The sequence below is a fragment of the Cyprinodon variegatus genome, unplaced genomic scaffold, assembly GCF_000732505.1.
Source record: "Cyprinodon variegatus isolate N-32 unplaced genomic scaffold, C_variegatus-1.0 Scaffold325, whole genome shotgun sequence".
Classification (NCBI taxonomy): Eukaryota; Metazoa; Chordata; class Actinopteri; order Cyprinodontiformes; family Cyprinodontidae; genus Cyprinodon; species Cyprinodon variegatus.
In genome coordinates, this window is record NW_015150778.1 from 551945 (window position 1) to 568149 (window position 16205).

Sequence of the window (16205 nt, forward strand, 5' to 3'; positions counted from 1 at the left end):
ACCATTAGCTTGTAATTTCAACAAAAAAACTGAACGATTGTTGTTCTCTACTTAAAAAGACACTTTAGATTTTAAAATGGAACAATTATGGAAAAAATGTTTTTTAATTCAATATATAACATAAAAACCTCATTTTATTTCAGTGTTAAATTCTGTTTAAAGTAACAGACTATAATTAAAATTTATTTTATCTGATCTCATATTCTGCACATCACGGGGCCTGATTATCTGTTCCTTTACGGGTTCTTTATTTAAATAATCAAAGATATGCAATTTCCAAAATACACATTACTAAATATGTAAACAGAATATTTTTGATATTCATAAATGCGTTACTTTCATATTTACAACTAATTTCTGAAGTAAGCAAAGATCCAAAGCATTCCTGTAAATTGGTGAAAAGCGAATAAATTATACGATTTGACTTTGAAACTGTTCTGCTGGTAGAAGAACAAACCTAAGATGCCTTTGGAGCGCATAATAAATGCGTTAAAATAAAGACTATAAACTGTCCAGCTGGTTTGATCTGTAATTAGGCTCTGCGGGGCTGCAGCATTTAAAAAAGAATTTAACCGAAAACTGAAACACAAAGTCCATCTTAATTAAAGTGATTTTAACATAAACAACTGTCTTTCTAGAAACGACTCTTTATATGAAACTCGATAAAAAAAATTACCTTCCATTCAAATGTGTTCCTGAAGAGTGAGCAACGGTCAAAGTGCTTCATGACAGCTGTGGTTTGTAGCTACTGCCAGACTAATTCTGCTCATTGAATAAATAAAAAAACAAGGATATTCTCTTTATTTGAATCATTAATATTAATAGACACTGAAAGACACGTCTTATCTGATAGAAAATTTGATTTTTTTCCCCTTAAATTGAAAAACAGGTACCTTCTAATGACAGGCATTATACCGGGCAGCTAACAGGGGGCCATCGCCAGGACCCAAACATAATATCCCGGAAAGATTAAAAGCATGAAGTAAACATTGGAGTTTACGCTCAAAACACAAAGCTCCGTTTCTTACAGGTACTTTTATTCACATCGTGTTCTGAATTAAAATAGATAGAAAAGATCAAAGCCGTTTAAAGTCCAATGAACCTTTATTTTGTCTTTATATTAGCGAAGAGAAGCGGTTAGCTAACTAAGCTAAAACTTCACCTGTAAATGTTTTGGTTCTAATATTAAAGCCGAGTTTTTAATCTGTCAGATTACAGGTTTCTTTTTGTTGAAAGGATAGAGAGATTTAAGTAAGTTATGTTAAAATATAAACAGAACAGTAAAATATACAGTACACCGTTAAACTACTTGACTTACTCCTTCAGTATATTCATGTGTGACTTCCTGTGTTTATTTAATGTCAGCCTACATTTCTCATAATGTTCATTATGTTTAAGGTGAGAATCTCTGGCTTTTATTCTTCTTTGTTTTATTTAAATTCTCTCTGCTATTCTGGATACTTTATTCATGGTGACATTTCCTTCCATCTTCTGTTTAAAGTCAATCCCTGGGTTTTGTCTTCAGGAAAAAGTGGCCAATTTCAAGGCACATAGAGCAGCAATGAAATGTCACATAAAGTTCAACACACGTTAAAAAACGACTAATAAAAAAAATTGTGAAGACAATAAAAAAAATACTCTAAAAAAGATGTAGAGCAACCTGTCACCAGATAAAACAGGAGACCGCAGCGTAAAAACACAATAGTTATGATGTGGAAATCAGCAATGCGGAGCGGTCAGTGAGTTTGTAATCTTTAGAGTTCAGCAGCAGCACATCTTTAGGCACCAATATGTCTTTCCTCCTCTGAGTTCTGCATGCAGGGCAATGAAACCTGAAAGGGAGGATTCACACTTTAGAGAAAGAGTGTGTGATGGATCTATATAATGCAACCAGTCAGTCCAGAGAGACAGATGTTCACAGACAGTCAGCAAGGATGCTGCAGATGTTTCAGTCATGTTCAACTTAAACCCCCATTAATTCCACAGATCTAGTCTGTAAACCCATCCATCTTCCATCACACCTGTCCCAAGTGGGGTCATGAGGTGTCTATCTTCAGCTGTCTACGGGTGAGAGGCGGGGTCCACCCTGGACAGGTCGCCAGTCCATCACAGGGCAGTCTGTAAATCATAGCTTTAAAATGGAGAACATTTATTCAGGGCTTCAGCCAAAGAAACACATTTGTACTTCCTGTCTTTTCACAGACTTTCAAACTTTCCACACATTCGAACATTGTTCCTAGATCCCAGAGATCGTAGTGCAGCCTTTATCTACGTCATGGGAATTGCTATTTCAGATATTCATCTTTTTACTCCAAAGATAATTTTTTGGCACCAATGGTGCTGACAGTAGGCTGACAGGAAAGGGGGTATGAGAGAGGGGGAGAGACATGTGGCAAAGGACCACAGGTCGGGTTCAAGGCCGCGTCGAGGACTAAGGCCTCCATACATGGGTCGTGCACACTAACCGCTGCGTCACCTGCACGCCCAGGAACTGAGTTTTCTTAAAGCTATAGTTCAGGATTTTCTTTTTCTGGGTGGATCATCAATTGTCCTAATTGTGAATCCTTCTGGTAATATGTTTACGTAGGCCGTCCTACATGCTCGTAGGAGCATGCTTGTAGGACGGCCTACGTACGCTCGGAAAGCTGCAAATCTTCTTTTGGAATGTGAACTTGTATGAGCGATGCAAACAGCAACTTTTAAAACACAGCGTGCACGAGGAGAAATGGGCCTGTTCATGCGTTTAATAGGCGTTCCATATCGGGAGCGGGTTCAGGGTTGTGCATGTGCATCTTTTTTTAAAGAGGAGAGGGTTGGTATTTTCAAAACTTTGCAAGAATCCTCCACTATACCTTTAAGAGATTCTATATGTCCATGCGTTTCCTGAGGAGCTCGTCTACATTTTAGAGGAATTTCACAAAACAGCCAAAGGTTGTACCCAATTATTTTTACTCCTCCACATGATGGTGGTGACAGCTGCAGCTTCCTCCCTCTACTTGTTGGATAATGTCACCACCGTGGTTTTGGTAGTGCTGACATTCAGCTTCAGTCTAGAGCTGTCTAACTAGCTGACAAACTCCATGGTCTCTATAGTCGTGGATCCTCCTGTTGTCTCTGACAGTTTTCCTTCAGAGGGTTGGGGCTAACCCTGATAGAATGATGCTCCCATTATAGTGGATGTCCAGGAAAAGGCAGTTAGTTTGTCTCCATGCATCATCTTCTTGTTGCTTTCTCTGAACCGTGGATATCAGCATGTAAGCCAGATGCTGTGTTCACAGCTGCTTACAGATTCTCCCACTTGAGCTGTGGATCTCTGCTGCTCTTTTAGAAATCCTAAGGACCTTTTAGCTGCTTCTCTGGTTTCCTTTGCAGGCCTGGAAACTAAATGTATTCTATTTTTCCCACTTTTTTTCTGATGGAGTGAACAGTGGTCGATGAGATGTTGAGAGCTTAGGACATTCAACATAGCATAACTTCTTTAGTTCATTTTGCTCTGTGATGCTGAAGGTTCAGTAATGTTTTCTAACAAGCCTCTGAAACTCAAGAGTTTTATTTGCAGTGAGGCTGAATTCTAAACAGATGGAGACTATTTATTTAATTGGTGGTTTTTGGCAGCAGTTGGTGTCAGACTAAAGTGGACTAAACACAACTGCTAAACACATTTCTAGTAATAAAAATGAATCATTTCCACTTCCCCGATACGATGAAGTGCTTTATAGTAGATTGTCATTTAAAATCCTGATATTGTATATTAAAATGTGGGGTTATAAAATATGAAAGAACTCTTTTCCAATGCGCTAATATCAAATTATGAATTTGCTGCACAGTTTTACTTCTGAAAAACTTAAAGAGCAACAGAAGAACCAACAAAAGTTAAAATGTTGTGTTTTATTTCCAAAATTCACAAGTTGCAGCTTGGTAGTGAGGCGTTGCTGTGGAAGTGGTTGATTGATGGTTGCTGTATCCGTCTGCAGACCCCTGACTGTGGATACCATGAACAACATGTCGCCCGAGGTGGCTCTGCACCGCATCTCGCCGGAGCTGCGGCCGCTGCTGTGCAGCGTGGTGAGGAACGGCCGAGTGGGGCTGGACTCCACCAACTGCCTCCGTGTCACAGACCTTAAAACGGGGTGAGGCTGCTGCCATCAGTCGCAGCTTTAGGATAGAAGACCAGCTTCCAACATTTAGCTCTCAGGTTTCTAAAGAAATGGAAACATTTAGATTTAATTTCATTATGTCTGTGGGAATAAAGGACTTTTCTTTAAATTTTATATTTATTATTATTATATTTTTTTTCTTATTTATCTTTTTTTGTGCTTCATATTCAAAAAAACATGTTTAATTATTTTATTTAGTAAATAGACTTCAAAGAGTAGGAATATTCACAATAATTTATTTAGCTTGGGTTTGACACAAGTTCTGTGAGTATTAAGTTTATATTTAAAACATGAATAAAATGTTTGTAAAGCCAATTATTTAAAGAGTTGTTTGTTTTTACCTTTGATGTCCAGATGCACATCTCTAACCCCGGGTCCATGCTGCGATCGCTTCAAACTCCACATCCCCTACGCTGGAGAAACCCTCAAATGTAAGTTGGCAAGTTTACGACCTTTTTTTATTTTTCCAAGCAGATATCCTGCGAACGTTGATGATTATAAAGCTGTTACAGCAAAACACAAATCGTTTTACATTCCACTAATTTCCATCCTGTTTGGCTTCAGATGTTTTTCCAAATGGATTTTCTTCCATCACAGAAATTAATAAAAAAAGAAATTAATAAAATTGCAATTTTGTCAAATTACAAGTGTAAAATATGTACGATGTTAGATAAATCTCAAAGTTTTGTAGTTTAATCTGCATAATGTGGTGGGAGGGTCTGAGAAGTTTGTTAGAACTTCATTGAAGGAAAGGAGGAATCCTATTGGTGCAGCAGGAAGCCCACGGTGACTCTGGAGGAGCTGAACTACAAGCATGCTTAGTGTGAGGGATTGCTGAAGAGTCAATGAGTCGATGCAATCAGCTGGTTTTCCTTAGATAGAAAACTTTGAATCAATCTGACTGGATGATCTGGTTGATCTGGATCTATAAAGTGACCTGAGATGACATGATGTGAATTGGATCTATAGAAATACACTGAATAGAATTGAACTGATCCACAGCTCAGGTTGGAGAATTTGTTCATAGAGAGTCATCCTTGCCACAAATGTTACTTCATTAGAAAATGTCCAGGGAAAAAATAACCTGCAGATGAGATCAAAATAAAAGTGTCTGAGCAACATTTAGAAACACTCCGTCACTCTGAACGCTGACTGTTAGTCACCAGCTAGAGGTGCAGACGATGCCTTTCTACGTCTCCTCCATGACTTCCTTCCAATCCTGGATGCACCTTAACCTGGCAGCAGCCAGATTGATATTCCTAGAACTGAGTTCATTCTGTGAAAAGGGTGGATAATTAGTGCAATACCTTGAGCTGATTGGGTGACATGCCAGCTAGTACCCGCCTTCCTTAATACGCTTTCAGCCAATCTCCATCATTGTTACCCAGCTTATAGCTTTGGCAACCTGGTTGTCCATGAGAGCAACCAAAGGTGACCCCATGATCACAGTAGGATTGGTCTGCAGCTTCTTGGCTGTTTTCTCAACTAGCAGAATAAGCTGATTAATCAGACTTTGCCACAGTCATCTCTCCCATCTACAAATGCTAAAGTGCTTCTATTTTATCTAAAACCCAACCCTCCAGTGTAGCCATGTTTGTAACCAGGTCCTTCTGACTGTCGCCATTCCTACATGTCCCACCCCTAAAAACGGTGCTGGCGTGTCATTGGTCCGACGCGCTGGGGGTTTGGAGACGGACGTATTAGTGGGAGTCTTTCAAGATGGTCTTTTAAACTCATTTAATGTAAACATTTTTACTTTTAAATCCCTCTATCTCTTTTTATTCCAATTAAAAATTCCAATCACATCTAAGTTTATTTCTCACATACAATATTTTAGAATGTGCGGCGGTTTATAATAGTGATGTAGCACAATGTGTCACCGTTTCAAGCCCCCTTCAAGTCACACCTTGACGATTTTTCCTGCCTATGCCTCACGTCCCAGAATCTCATAAAACGCTGTCATACATGAACTATCTATGTATTTTTTTTATTTTGGGCGTTTACATCCATAACGAGTCCAGAGCGTTTGTCCAACGACAGCCTAACTTATGCATAACCCACAGCAGTGAGAGCTGGTTAAGGCTGATTTATACTCAGAAACCAGATCGTCTGTGTGTCGCAGTGAACGCCAGTGTGCCCACTGCGACGAGCTCACTGCGACACACTGCTGTGGGAGTATAACCAGCCCTTTATCCTCCCCCAGCAGCGTGTTGCAGATATTTTTAATTTCTGCCCAATATTGAAGCGTGGTCTGCACTGTTATTCCACGCCACAACGCCAGAGGGCCAATCAGGAACTAGCTGTGGGTCTAGATACGGCCGAGGCGGTGAGGAAGTGGGGGCAAGTTTATGAGACAACGGAGGGACATGAGGGCCAAAAAGAGCGGGGATCCAGGTGGAAAAAGGGTCCCAGCGTTCTCACGCACCTCGCTCTGCTAGCTGCTCCATCTTCACCAGTCGTTTTCCATAATGGTGGTCAGACAAACAAAACAAGCCAGTTAGGAACCAAACAGGAAATACGCATAGTGTAGAACGGATGGAGATTTGACCAATCAGAGGCCTCCTGTCTGCTGTCACCTAGCATATTGGAGAGGAGCAGCAGAGTCTGCAGAAGGGCGGGGTCATATCTGCGTTAACTGCGAGACACGCAGACGACTCATTTCTGAGTATAAATCGCCTTAATGCCCATGAAATGATGTATAAGTGTCCTGAGGGGGCAGTGATGCGCCTGGAAGCGCCTGGCCTGCATACAAACATGTCTTCCATCGCAGTATTAACTTAGCTGCTGTTTACCGTCTGCCCCCCCAAAAACAGAAAAACACAGAAAGATGATTTGCAGTCTCAGCAGATTCATGTCTGCTAGGAAGTTTGTTGGTCATAAACGCAGGTAGGATCCATCACTCACCTTCTGGCTCACCCTGTGATGGGATAAAGTCTGGAGGAGAACTGACGGTTTCCTCCTGTGAACCCCCTTTATACCAAAACGCTGCAATACGCCATTATACAGTAGCTGGAAGTTAGAAACATGTTCAGCGCTCGTCTGGAACACGTCAGATACGTTGATATGCATTGGAGAGAAGTTCTGGATAAGTAAGGCATAAGTTCTGCACAGGGTAGTCAGGCTTTGGATAATCTAGACACCGTGACGTATGAGTAACTCACACTTAACGTATGTCAGCCATCAGATAACTGACCTGGAACTGATGGCCCATGTGTGAGAACACACTGGCATACGGCGTACTCACCGTATGCCAGCGTGCTTCACCGTGTTCATTATCCAAAGTATTCCAGCGTTTTTTGCCAAATCTTTCGTTTGTGAGGCGTACGCTGGTCTAAACCGTCAAGGTGTGACCGCGGCTTAAGAGGCATGAAAACCTTTTAGGGGAACTTAATTTTTGTTTCTTTGCATAAACATAATTTTTCCATATCCAGTTTAAAGCGACGGGACGTTCAGCCTCAAATCAGGCTTCTTTGTTATTCATCATGTAGCGATATATTCTTAAATGAAACGGCAACAAAGCCACATCAGTTTGGGGGTAATCACTGGCAGCTAATCATGCTGATTGCACAGCAGGGTGCGCATTGATTCAACTTTTCACTGTTTTGTCACTTCCTTTTCCTCTGAAATCAGACGCTGGTCTGCAGGTTTTCACCTGGCCTCATCACTTCCTTCAGTTACTGTCTGAACGCACAGATTAGCTGCCTGAGTAAAGAATTTAATGACTGTTTTAGGGTTATTTCTATTCTATATCTATTAATATTTTTCTTTATGCTTTTATCTCTCTATTTGCTTTCCGACTGGCAGAGCTTAATTTTCCTTCCATAAATGTTATTTGCGTTCAGTCCAGTCTTGATTAGCGCGCTGCGATGTCACAGCTAGTGGGTTTAAAGAACGGCAGAAAGCCTTTTATGGAATCTACAGACTTTAAACGAGCAGCTTGATGATCGTAACAATCCCACTCAGTTTCCAGTTGTTTGTTCTTCAGTATTTTTACTGGAAGGGTCTCTGCCTTCTCCATCAAATCTCCGCTTTGAGACTTTCCTCTGTGAGCCGGCCTCATGGAGAAAATAAATCGATTTAAGTCGATTTCAACCTTCTCTCACTGGAATAACGATGACTAACAGGATGTTGATTTGTGACTGTGAAACTTTCACAGAACCAGGTTTCAGTTTAGCTCGTAACAAAGCATGTTTATGTCATCGATATTTCACTTTCATCTGTTTTCAGCGGGTCTGTAACCCATTACCTCACCTTCTCCGTTCATTCATTACGTTCCGCCAGTCGGAAATGTGAGTCAGGGCGCCGTTGGTCGATCTGACAGCTGAACAGATGCCCACACCTTTCTGTTTCTTGACAGCAGAAGCCGCTGAGCGGCATGGCTCGGCATCAGGTCTAATAATCTGAGCAGGTAAAGGAGAAAGTTTACCAACGGAATGAGTATTTTTACTCTAAAATAAGATCATTAGATAATATTTCCCCTTAATTATAAGACAATCCAGTTGTGTTTTCTTATTTCAAATGTAAATTGTCGTGTTCCATTGGCAAAATGTCTCTTTAACCTCCTAATCCAAGAATCAAGGAACTTATTTAATAAAAAAAGTCTTTTTCCAGTGAATATGGCTTCGATTCAGAGACAGAAGTTTTGTTTATAGATCTGCTTTGATGCAAAGGTAGAAAGAAGATTTGTAGCCAAAAGGAAGGAAGTAGGTTTTGTTTAACTTCCACAAAATGAACTGAAATGACTGCGACCTGCGGCAGGAAGTTGCGGCTGCACTTGTGGAATCTGTGTAGTGAACAGATAAAACCCCCTGAACATTATACCTTAAATAAAGATTCTGCTAGTAGATAACGGATGGGAAATGATTTATCCTTGTTACCTCCTTCCTCTGCAAACAAATGAGGTTAGAGGCCTCATCTCACATCTATACACCTAATTTCTATTTTTGTGTATTTTTGACCTGCAAATGACAAATAAAAAAATAGCAAAGCTATGAGGAAACTGTTTCCTATAAGAAAGAAGAGAAAAATGTACCTAAGAGCTGAAATGTGGCGTAAACCCAGCAGCATGGCAGCATATCGTGGTCAGAGTTAAAGAGGAGCGCTGAGTGATTAAATGCTGCTTCTGGAGACATAAGGGGCCAAAAGTTTGAGCAGCGGCCATCTTGGATCACGTATTGCTCTGCCTTCCTCATTAGCAGGAGAAAAGGGACCCAGTGAAAGCAAATGTTACACAAGTCTTGGTTTAAACAAAAACAAACGTCTACTTCAAAGAAATCCAACAAATGATTTGCAATAAAAGATTGGAGGAAGCGGTAGATGTGCTTCACCGCGCTGCTTCAGTGCACATGATGCAGATGCGAGGAAGAAGACTAATATCAGCCCAAAGCGTCGTCCGGCTGATTTATCGTTCCATTTCTAATCTTTACTGACCTTTTGAAATGTTCTCTAAGCTTATCATGCTGCTCATCTATTGAATTGGGACGCTTCCTCTGAATAGCGCTGCTGGTTTTGTCTTTTTTAAGAGCAGATGTGCTTCTTTTCCAGCTACCTGACATGTTTCCAGACTTACTTCCATTACTCCCAGCATTATTGAAGCTCCAGGGACCAGAGAAGCGGAGCCTCTGTTGTTGCTGCGCTGCACATGAAAATAATGTGACTAAAACTCAGTTTGACAAAATAAGATTAGGTTAGACTATATATTTACATTTTTTTTATTATATTGAGACATGAATTACTTTCCCAGCCCAATAGGAAGAGCCTGATGGAGGTCCAGCGGTGATATTTTAGGGTTTTTTGGTGACTTCTTCTGGCTTCCTGTGCTCCTCTCTCACAGTGACCCATGTTTTTGGTTTTAGTTTGATTATTCTCAGCTTGTTGACTATTCTCCCCACGATAGAACTGCTGCTTTCTGCTTCTTTGAGACCTCATTGAATCCTTTAACAGACTGAAAGCTGCTTTAGTTTTCCTTCTGAAGGCCTGAGTCTGGATATTTCTGAGTCATGTAGATCAGATCAGATTTTATCGCGTATTTATTTGCCCTCCTAAGGTTGCAGATCCTTTGATTTTTAAAATCAATCCCACCCTTTGACTACTTTTAATTATTTTCTTTAAATAATAGCTGCTTATGCATTTTAAATTAAAGCTCTTTCATTTTTTATCATTTATATTTTTTGGAAGATTATGTGGAGCTGCTGATCTTTAACTTAAAGTGATCAAACCATAAAAAGCTCAATCAATGCCTCGCCTTTAGAGTGGCTTAGATATGTTATAGATAAAAAAGCTATTTATTAATAATTCTATTATTGCACACATCTAACATATTTCCTTGTTTCTTTGGTCTTAAACCGTCTCCTTTCAATTAAAGATGAAGAATAGTTGTGTTGAATCCCTGAGAGACAAAGAAGAGGCAGTTTCTCAGGCAGCCATCTTCATGTTAGTCAGTTTAAACAGAGCAGCTTATAAAGGCCTGAGTTATAACCTGTAAAGTTTGCCCTTAAAGACCTCCGTTTCCCCTCTGGAGCCCAGCCAGCAGCTTTCTCACAGGCTGCCAGGAGTTTGGTACAGAAACACATCCTCGTTTCCTCGTTTGACTCTGCCCGCTGGAAAAAAAAACCCCGCTTCCACATGTGGACGTTCATCAGGCGTTTGCTGGAAGAAGAAAAAAGCAGAAGAGGAGCGTCTCTCAGCGCGTAAATAGAATTGTGTAACATAGAAGTTGGAACACGGTGAACCAGTGTGTGCTCGTGGTTATCTGCTGTTTTGCTTTCAGAGCAGCTGCCTCTTTCAGCTGAAGCTTTTATTCTCTCATATTAGTGCTCACTTGACTTTAGGAAACCCCCCCCCCCAAAAAAAAAGAAAAGTCAGAAGGAAATAATTAGAAAACGTGGTCTAGCTCTAATTTCTATTGAAGTCTTTGACAAAAAAACCAAAGTCACCAAACTGCTGAAGAACATTTTATTTTTTATCAAGAAAATGTTTTATCCTTAATGACCTTTGATCTCAGTGAACCACTTCTCTCAAACATCTCATCTTCTACAGATCTTCTTGTTCTTTTTTGTTAACAAGCAGGGGCGGATTTAGGAAATTTAAGGCCCTAGGCAACAGCAGGCAGGGGCCCCTCTGAATGGAGAAGACATCAAACAGCCCCATTCTCCAGATAGATAAATGTTAATAGAATAGACATCCATTATCTGTTCTAGGTTGTGTCCCTCTCTTCTTGTCCCTTTTCTTCTTGTTTTCCTCTCTATGTTTTGTACTCAGCTGACTTTTCATGCTGTCTCTAAAGGAATGAAAGATTTTTTCCAAGCACTAAGCTCACTTAGCTGATTGCTCCTTCCTGTGTTTCCAAAAAGGCCAAAGTAAATAACCCAGTCCTTCTTTTCACTGTAGACAAGCCATGATCTGCTTATTTGTTCTCCATTTTTCATTTGGATGAAATAATAGCTGCATGAATCATGACAGCAGACAAGATAGAGGAGAGCAGGAGGCGGGGTTACCAATCTACTCGCTCTGGAGAGCAGAGTTCTCTGCTTTTAGATGTTGTCTCCAAAGTCTCCAGTAGCAGAAAAAAGTCTCTAGATTTGGTGCTAGGAGCTTTTTAGAAATCAAAGTGCTAGAGGGGTCTGAAAAGTGGCTAAATATAGCGACTAAAGCGCTAAGTTGGCAACACTGCTCTTTGCATGGTTTGTTTTCAAATGGTTTGCTGCTGTCTGTTTGGACCTTTCTGAACATGTGCAGCAAATGGACTGATCCAATATGGCGGACACCGAAGACACTTAATATTATCAGCGTTCTGATGGCATTTTAGCAGAAATATTTTTATCAAGACATAATTAATGTAATAAGGAATAATTGTATTAACCATACATGTAAAAGGAGGTTTATGGGGCCCTCAGGAACCTGGGGCCCTAGGCATCTGCCTAGTATTGCCTGATGGTAAATCTCCCCCCCTGTGGGACGGGGTGAGGATGGGGGACACGCCTCCCTCAGCATCCTGATTGGTGGACTAGATCCTGCCAGAACAATCAGATCTATTTACCTCTTTAATGGACCTGGTGATGAATAGAAAGAAACATACTAGATTGGTCAGAACTCTTTATATGATAAATGATTTTGTTTGTATCTCTATGAATAATTTCTGAGATTGTTAGAATGTGTAGATTGATGGCTTCAGAAAATTCCTTAACAAGGAGATGCTTTAAAGAAGGGAGGGGCAGCTGTTAGTGACAGGCGACCCAGCGGTTTGCCATGCTGTCATTCATCTATCTGGACTCTTTGATGCTTATTGCTTCACAATCTACTCAATTCTTCAATTATCAATGTTGCTTATTCACATTTTGTATCACACTTTTTTCTTTCACTCAGCTTCCCTGTTACAAGCTGTGATTCTGCATATTTAAACGATGTGTAGAATATCAGTGCCGGTCTCCTGGACGTCGGTTCCAAACCCTATGTCACGCTGCACTATCCCAATGAAAGTCCTAATGTTGGAGAAATGGGATTAAAGGAAAATAATCAAAAGGGTTTGGAAGCTAACGGCACATTTTGGACACCTCTGTTGTAAAGATTAAAATCAAAGCAATGGTGCCTATTCTATTTTAAATCTATTTTAAAAATATTCCATGTTTACAGAATGAATTGTGTGTTTTGTTGTTTTTCTTTCATATTCAGTTTTTTTTATCATCAGTCAGTCATTAGCACTAACTATGGCTCCCAATAAACATCATTTTCCTGATCGATTATAGTGGATAAAACTTCCAATTGATCTATTATAGGTCAAAGAAAAATAAATAGGGAAATAAATGAAGGAAATAGAACAGAGTAGAGTTAGAATGGCCACTGGGGCATATTAACAGACAAAGACAATATTTTTTTACAGGTTCTATTTGATTATTGCTATTATTTAGTTGTTCTTTAAATAAAGGCCGAGTCCGTATTCTTCAGGTAACTCCAGGTATCAAGGCTGCTGTAAGAGCTTTGCTCTTTGAAAAATCCTTTGAAATCACACCTGTAGTTACCTGATTGGTTCTAACCTGTGTTATGCAATAACTTTGTACTTACTTTTGTACAAATATGTTGTTTAAATAAAAAACTTTCTGACTGTCATTGGTGATCTGTGAAAACACGCCAAACTGGCTCCCAACCGTTACCAAGGTAACACAATGTCAGAGAGGATCAAAGTTTATCTGGTGTTTTTTAATTAGATCAAATTAGCTTTAATGAATTCAGAGCAACTGGAATGTGTTCAAACCAGTTTACAATGCAAATCCAAGGAGATGAAATACATATTTAATATTTATTTGAATGATTTGCCTGTATAAAAAAATCTTTGTTTGATTTGTTTTTGCTGAAGGAAAAAATAAAGATGCTAGGATGACCTAGCTTCTTTAGCTTGGTTGGAACATGGAACAATGGAGCCAGTAGGAAGCAGACATGAGTAGAGTCAATTAAAACATAAGCTTGTTTGGCCATACAGGCAATCAAATTAATATGCATAACAGGAAACACACACATGTTAACATTATATTTAGTTTTTAAACCCTTAGTGAAATAAAGTTGATTCAAGCTTTATAAAAACAGCTCAAGTCACCAGCATGGGGTCCCATGGGGTCATTAGCTTTTTTTAACTTCCAAAAACAGAAAGAAAGTTAAAATCAATCCTCTGGACTTTGTTTCCAAGTTTGAAGACGTTTCTCTTCCATCCAGGAAGATTTTTCAATTCCAAATGTCAGAAATAGCGTTTAGTTCCAGGTTTTATCCAGCAGCCCAACAAAGCCTGGTTTTAGTTTAGAAAACATCGAATAGAAACGGATGAACGGGTCCCCCCCTTTGGAATGGGGGTCATTTGGCTTCTTTGTTAGCCTGCAATGCCCCATACCTGTCTATGTCTCTGAAAGGGGGGTCGTTAGAGGGAATAGTTGGCCTGGCTAATTAGGCAAAGTCCCCCGCTCTTCTGTACAGGGGCTGCGATGATAGCTTACTGTACACTGCAGTGAATACATGAAGTTGTTAAAAAGTATACATAAAAACAAACTGTTGATCTCTGCTGTGGACAGCTAAGGCATCCCAGAGTTCAGGAACGTTTAGCTCAGGCTGTGCAGCTGAGCGGGTCTTTTTCTCTGTGGTCTCCTGGATCCACGTCTGGAACTTCAGAGTAATTCCTGTAAACCCAGGATTTTACAGAATCTCCTGATTTCACATCAGTTGTTACTGTTTTCTAATCCTGGGATTTAATGATCGTCTTCAGGTGAAGCCAACGTGTTTAAGCGAGGCAGAGATGTTTTACTCAAAATGGGTTTTTTGAAGAACTGATTTCAGCTTTATTTGACCTTTACTGACCTTCGAGGTGCGGCTCTTTTAGAAATTCCCCCCCAGCACAGTTCCACCTCCTCTCTTCAGATTGCCTGACCCTGTGGGCACAACATGGAGAGGTTCACATTTCTCTGTAAAATGAGCAGAAATAAAGCATTAAGTGTGCCGTCCATGCTGCTGCTAAAATATATGTAGACATTGTTGAAATAATGCCTGAATGTTTTAAACACTTTGTCTTCTTTCATCAGATTCCTGTGCAAAATATACTGTAACTGTTCTTATTAAAATCCTCTGTAAGGAAGATAAAACGGTAAATATTTTCTCTGTTTCAGGGGATATCATCTTCAATGCTCAATATCCTGAATTACCTCCAGATTTCATTTTTGGTGAAGATGCAGAGTTTCTTCCTGAACCTTCTGAGCTACCTGTGAGTAAAATCCTCATTTCTTTGCCATCAAAATGTGGATATTTTCTTCCAAAGTTTATATCTTGCTTGCATTAAGCTTTAAGTATTAAAGCGCAGATTCTTTTCTTTCATAACTCGTCGACTTTGTGGTGATTTCAGGCATTTCTCCAGGTATCTCTGTTAAATTGTGACTCACTATAAAATAGTCTAAAGAGGAGTAATGAGCTGTAATTCCTCCTAACCGAAGCAGAGCACAGATCATTAATACTCATATTTATATTTAATAGCTTCTCTTCTTTGTGTTAATGGACATCTTCCAGGAAACACACCTGCAGTTCTTGGTTTTCCTATCTTTTATTTCTTATTATCTTATTTCTGTTTGAATTTGTTTCTAGGAATCCATTTGTTTGAGTTTTTTCTTTTAATCAAAAAAAGAAACTTTTTAGGACAATTTTTACAGGCATGCAAACATTAGCAGAGCGGCTGAATAAGTCCACATATTTCATTTTCTAAAGAATCAGGCTTTCATAGAGGCTGGGAAGGCTTTCTTCAACCTGCTTGAAATTTGGGTTATTTTATGTCACAACCGTCCATTTATTTAATTGTAACTTTAAGTCACAAAGAATTATATCATTGTGAAAACTCAGTGGTTATACATTAATTATTGCTCCATATAGTGAATATAAGCTGCTGCATCTAATTAGCTTCCCAGCTCACCTGATTAATAAATGAGGTGTAGCTTTTTTGGCCAACTTGAAAATAACATGTTTGGAGTAAAACATTGTTGTGAAACATAGTGGTGGGGGAATCATGCTTTGGGAATGGAGTAGGGCAGAAAACAATCGGATTAATCGATTATTGAAATAATCATCAACTAATTTAGTAATCGATTAATCGTTAACTGGAGATTAGAGACTCTAAATGCTAACAGAGCAACTGACCTTGAGCAGCAATGATACTAAAATTGTGAAAAAAAATGTAAACATTTTGCATCTAAGATTAAAAAACGTTTTCGTCTCCCAATATGTACTTTCCAGAACTCCACAAGTGGAGAAGTTTTAGTTTCTCCTGGTTTAACTTGTAAAAAAAAAATCTTCTTTAAGGAACGTTTTGCAATCCGAATATTAATGGATTAATTGAAAAAATAATCGACAGATTAATCGATTTGCAAAATAATCGTTGGTTACAGCCTTAGGTTGGAGCTAATTGCAGTTTGATTCTGCAAGAGGAGGCAAAAAATTTGAGATTTTAGAGCAGAATCACCTTCCTGCAAGAAAAAAGACCCTAAAGCAGAGGTCACGGATTAGCGGACCGCGGTCCGGATCCGGACC

The 16205-nt window shown here is 39.5% G+C and overlaps 2 protein-coding genes across 3 annotated transcripts in view; one reads left to right on the forward strand and one right to left on the reverse strand.

Moving 5' to 3' along the window:
* rbks (ribokinase) overlaps positions 1-731 on the reverse strand; it is a 45591-nt gene extending 44860 nt beyond the window's left edge. The window contains exon 1 of the mRNA XM_015384856.1: positions 677-731. Within this exon, the coding sequence (XP_015240342.1) occupies positions 677-727 (51 nt within the window). The 5' untranslated portion in view covers positions 728-731. The remainder of the gene's footprint in view (positions 1-676) is intronic.
* Positions 732-931: 200 nt separating this feature from the next.
* The window catches only part of bre (brain and reproductive organ-expressed (TNFRSF1A modulator)), a 112252-nt gene continuing 96978 nt past the window's right edge, over positions 932-16205 (forward strand). The window contains exons 1-4 of one of the 2 annotated variants that reach the window (XM_015384855.1): positions 932-1030; positions 3975-4130; positions 4512-4588; positions 14801-14895. In XM_015384855.1, the coding sequence (XP_015240341.1) occupies positions 3994-4130; positions 4512-4588; positions 14801-14895 (309 nt within the window). In that variant the 5' untranslated portion in view covers positions 932-1030; positions 3975-3993. Of the gene's footprint in view, positions 1031-3906; positions 4131-4511; positions 4589-14800; positions 14896-16205 lie in introns of those variants that run through there. The other variant, XM_015384854.1, reaches the window with a different exon arrangement.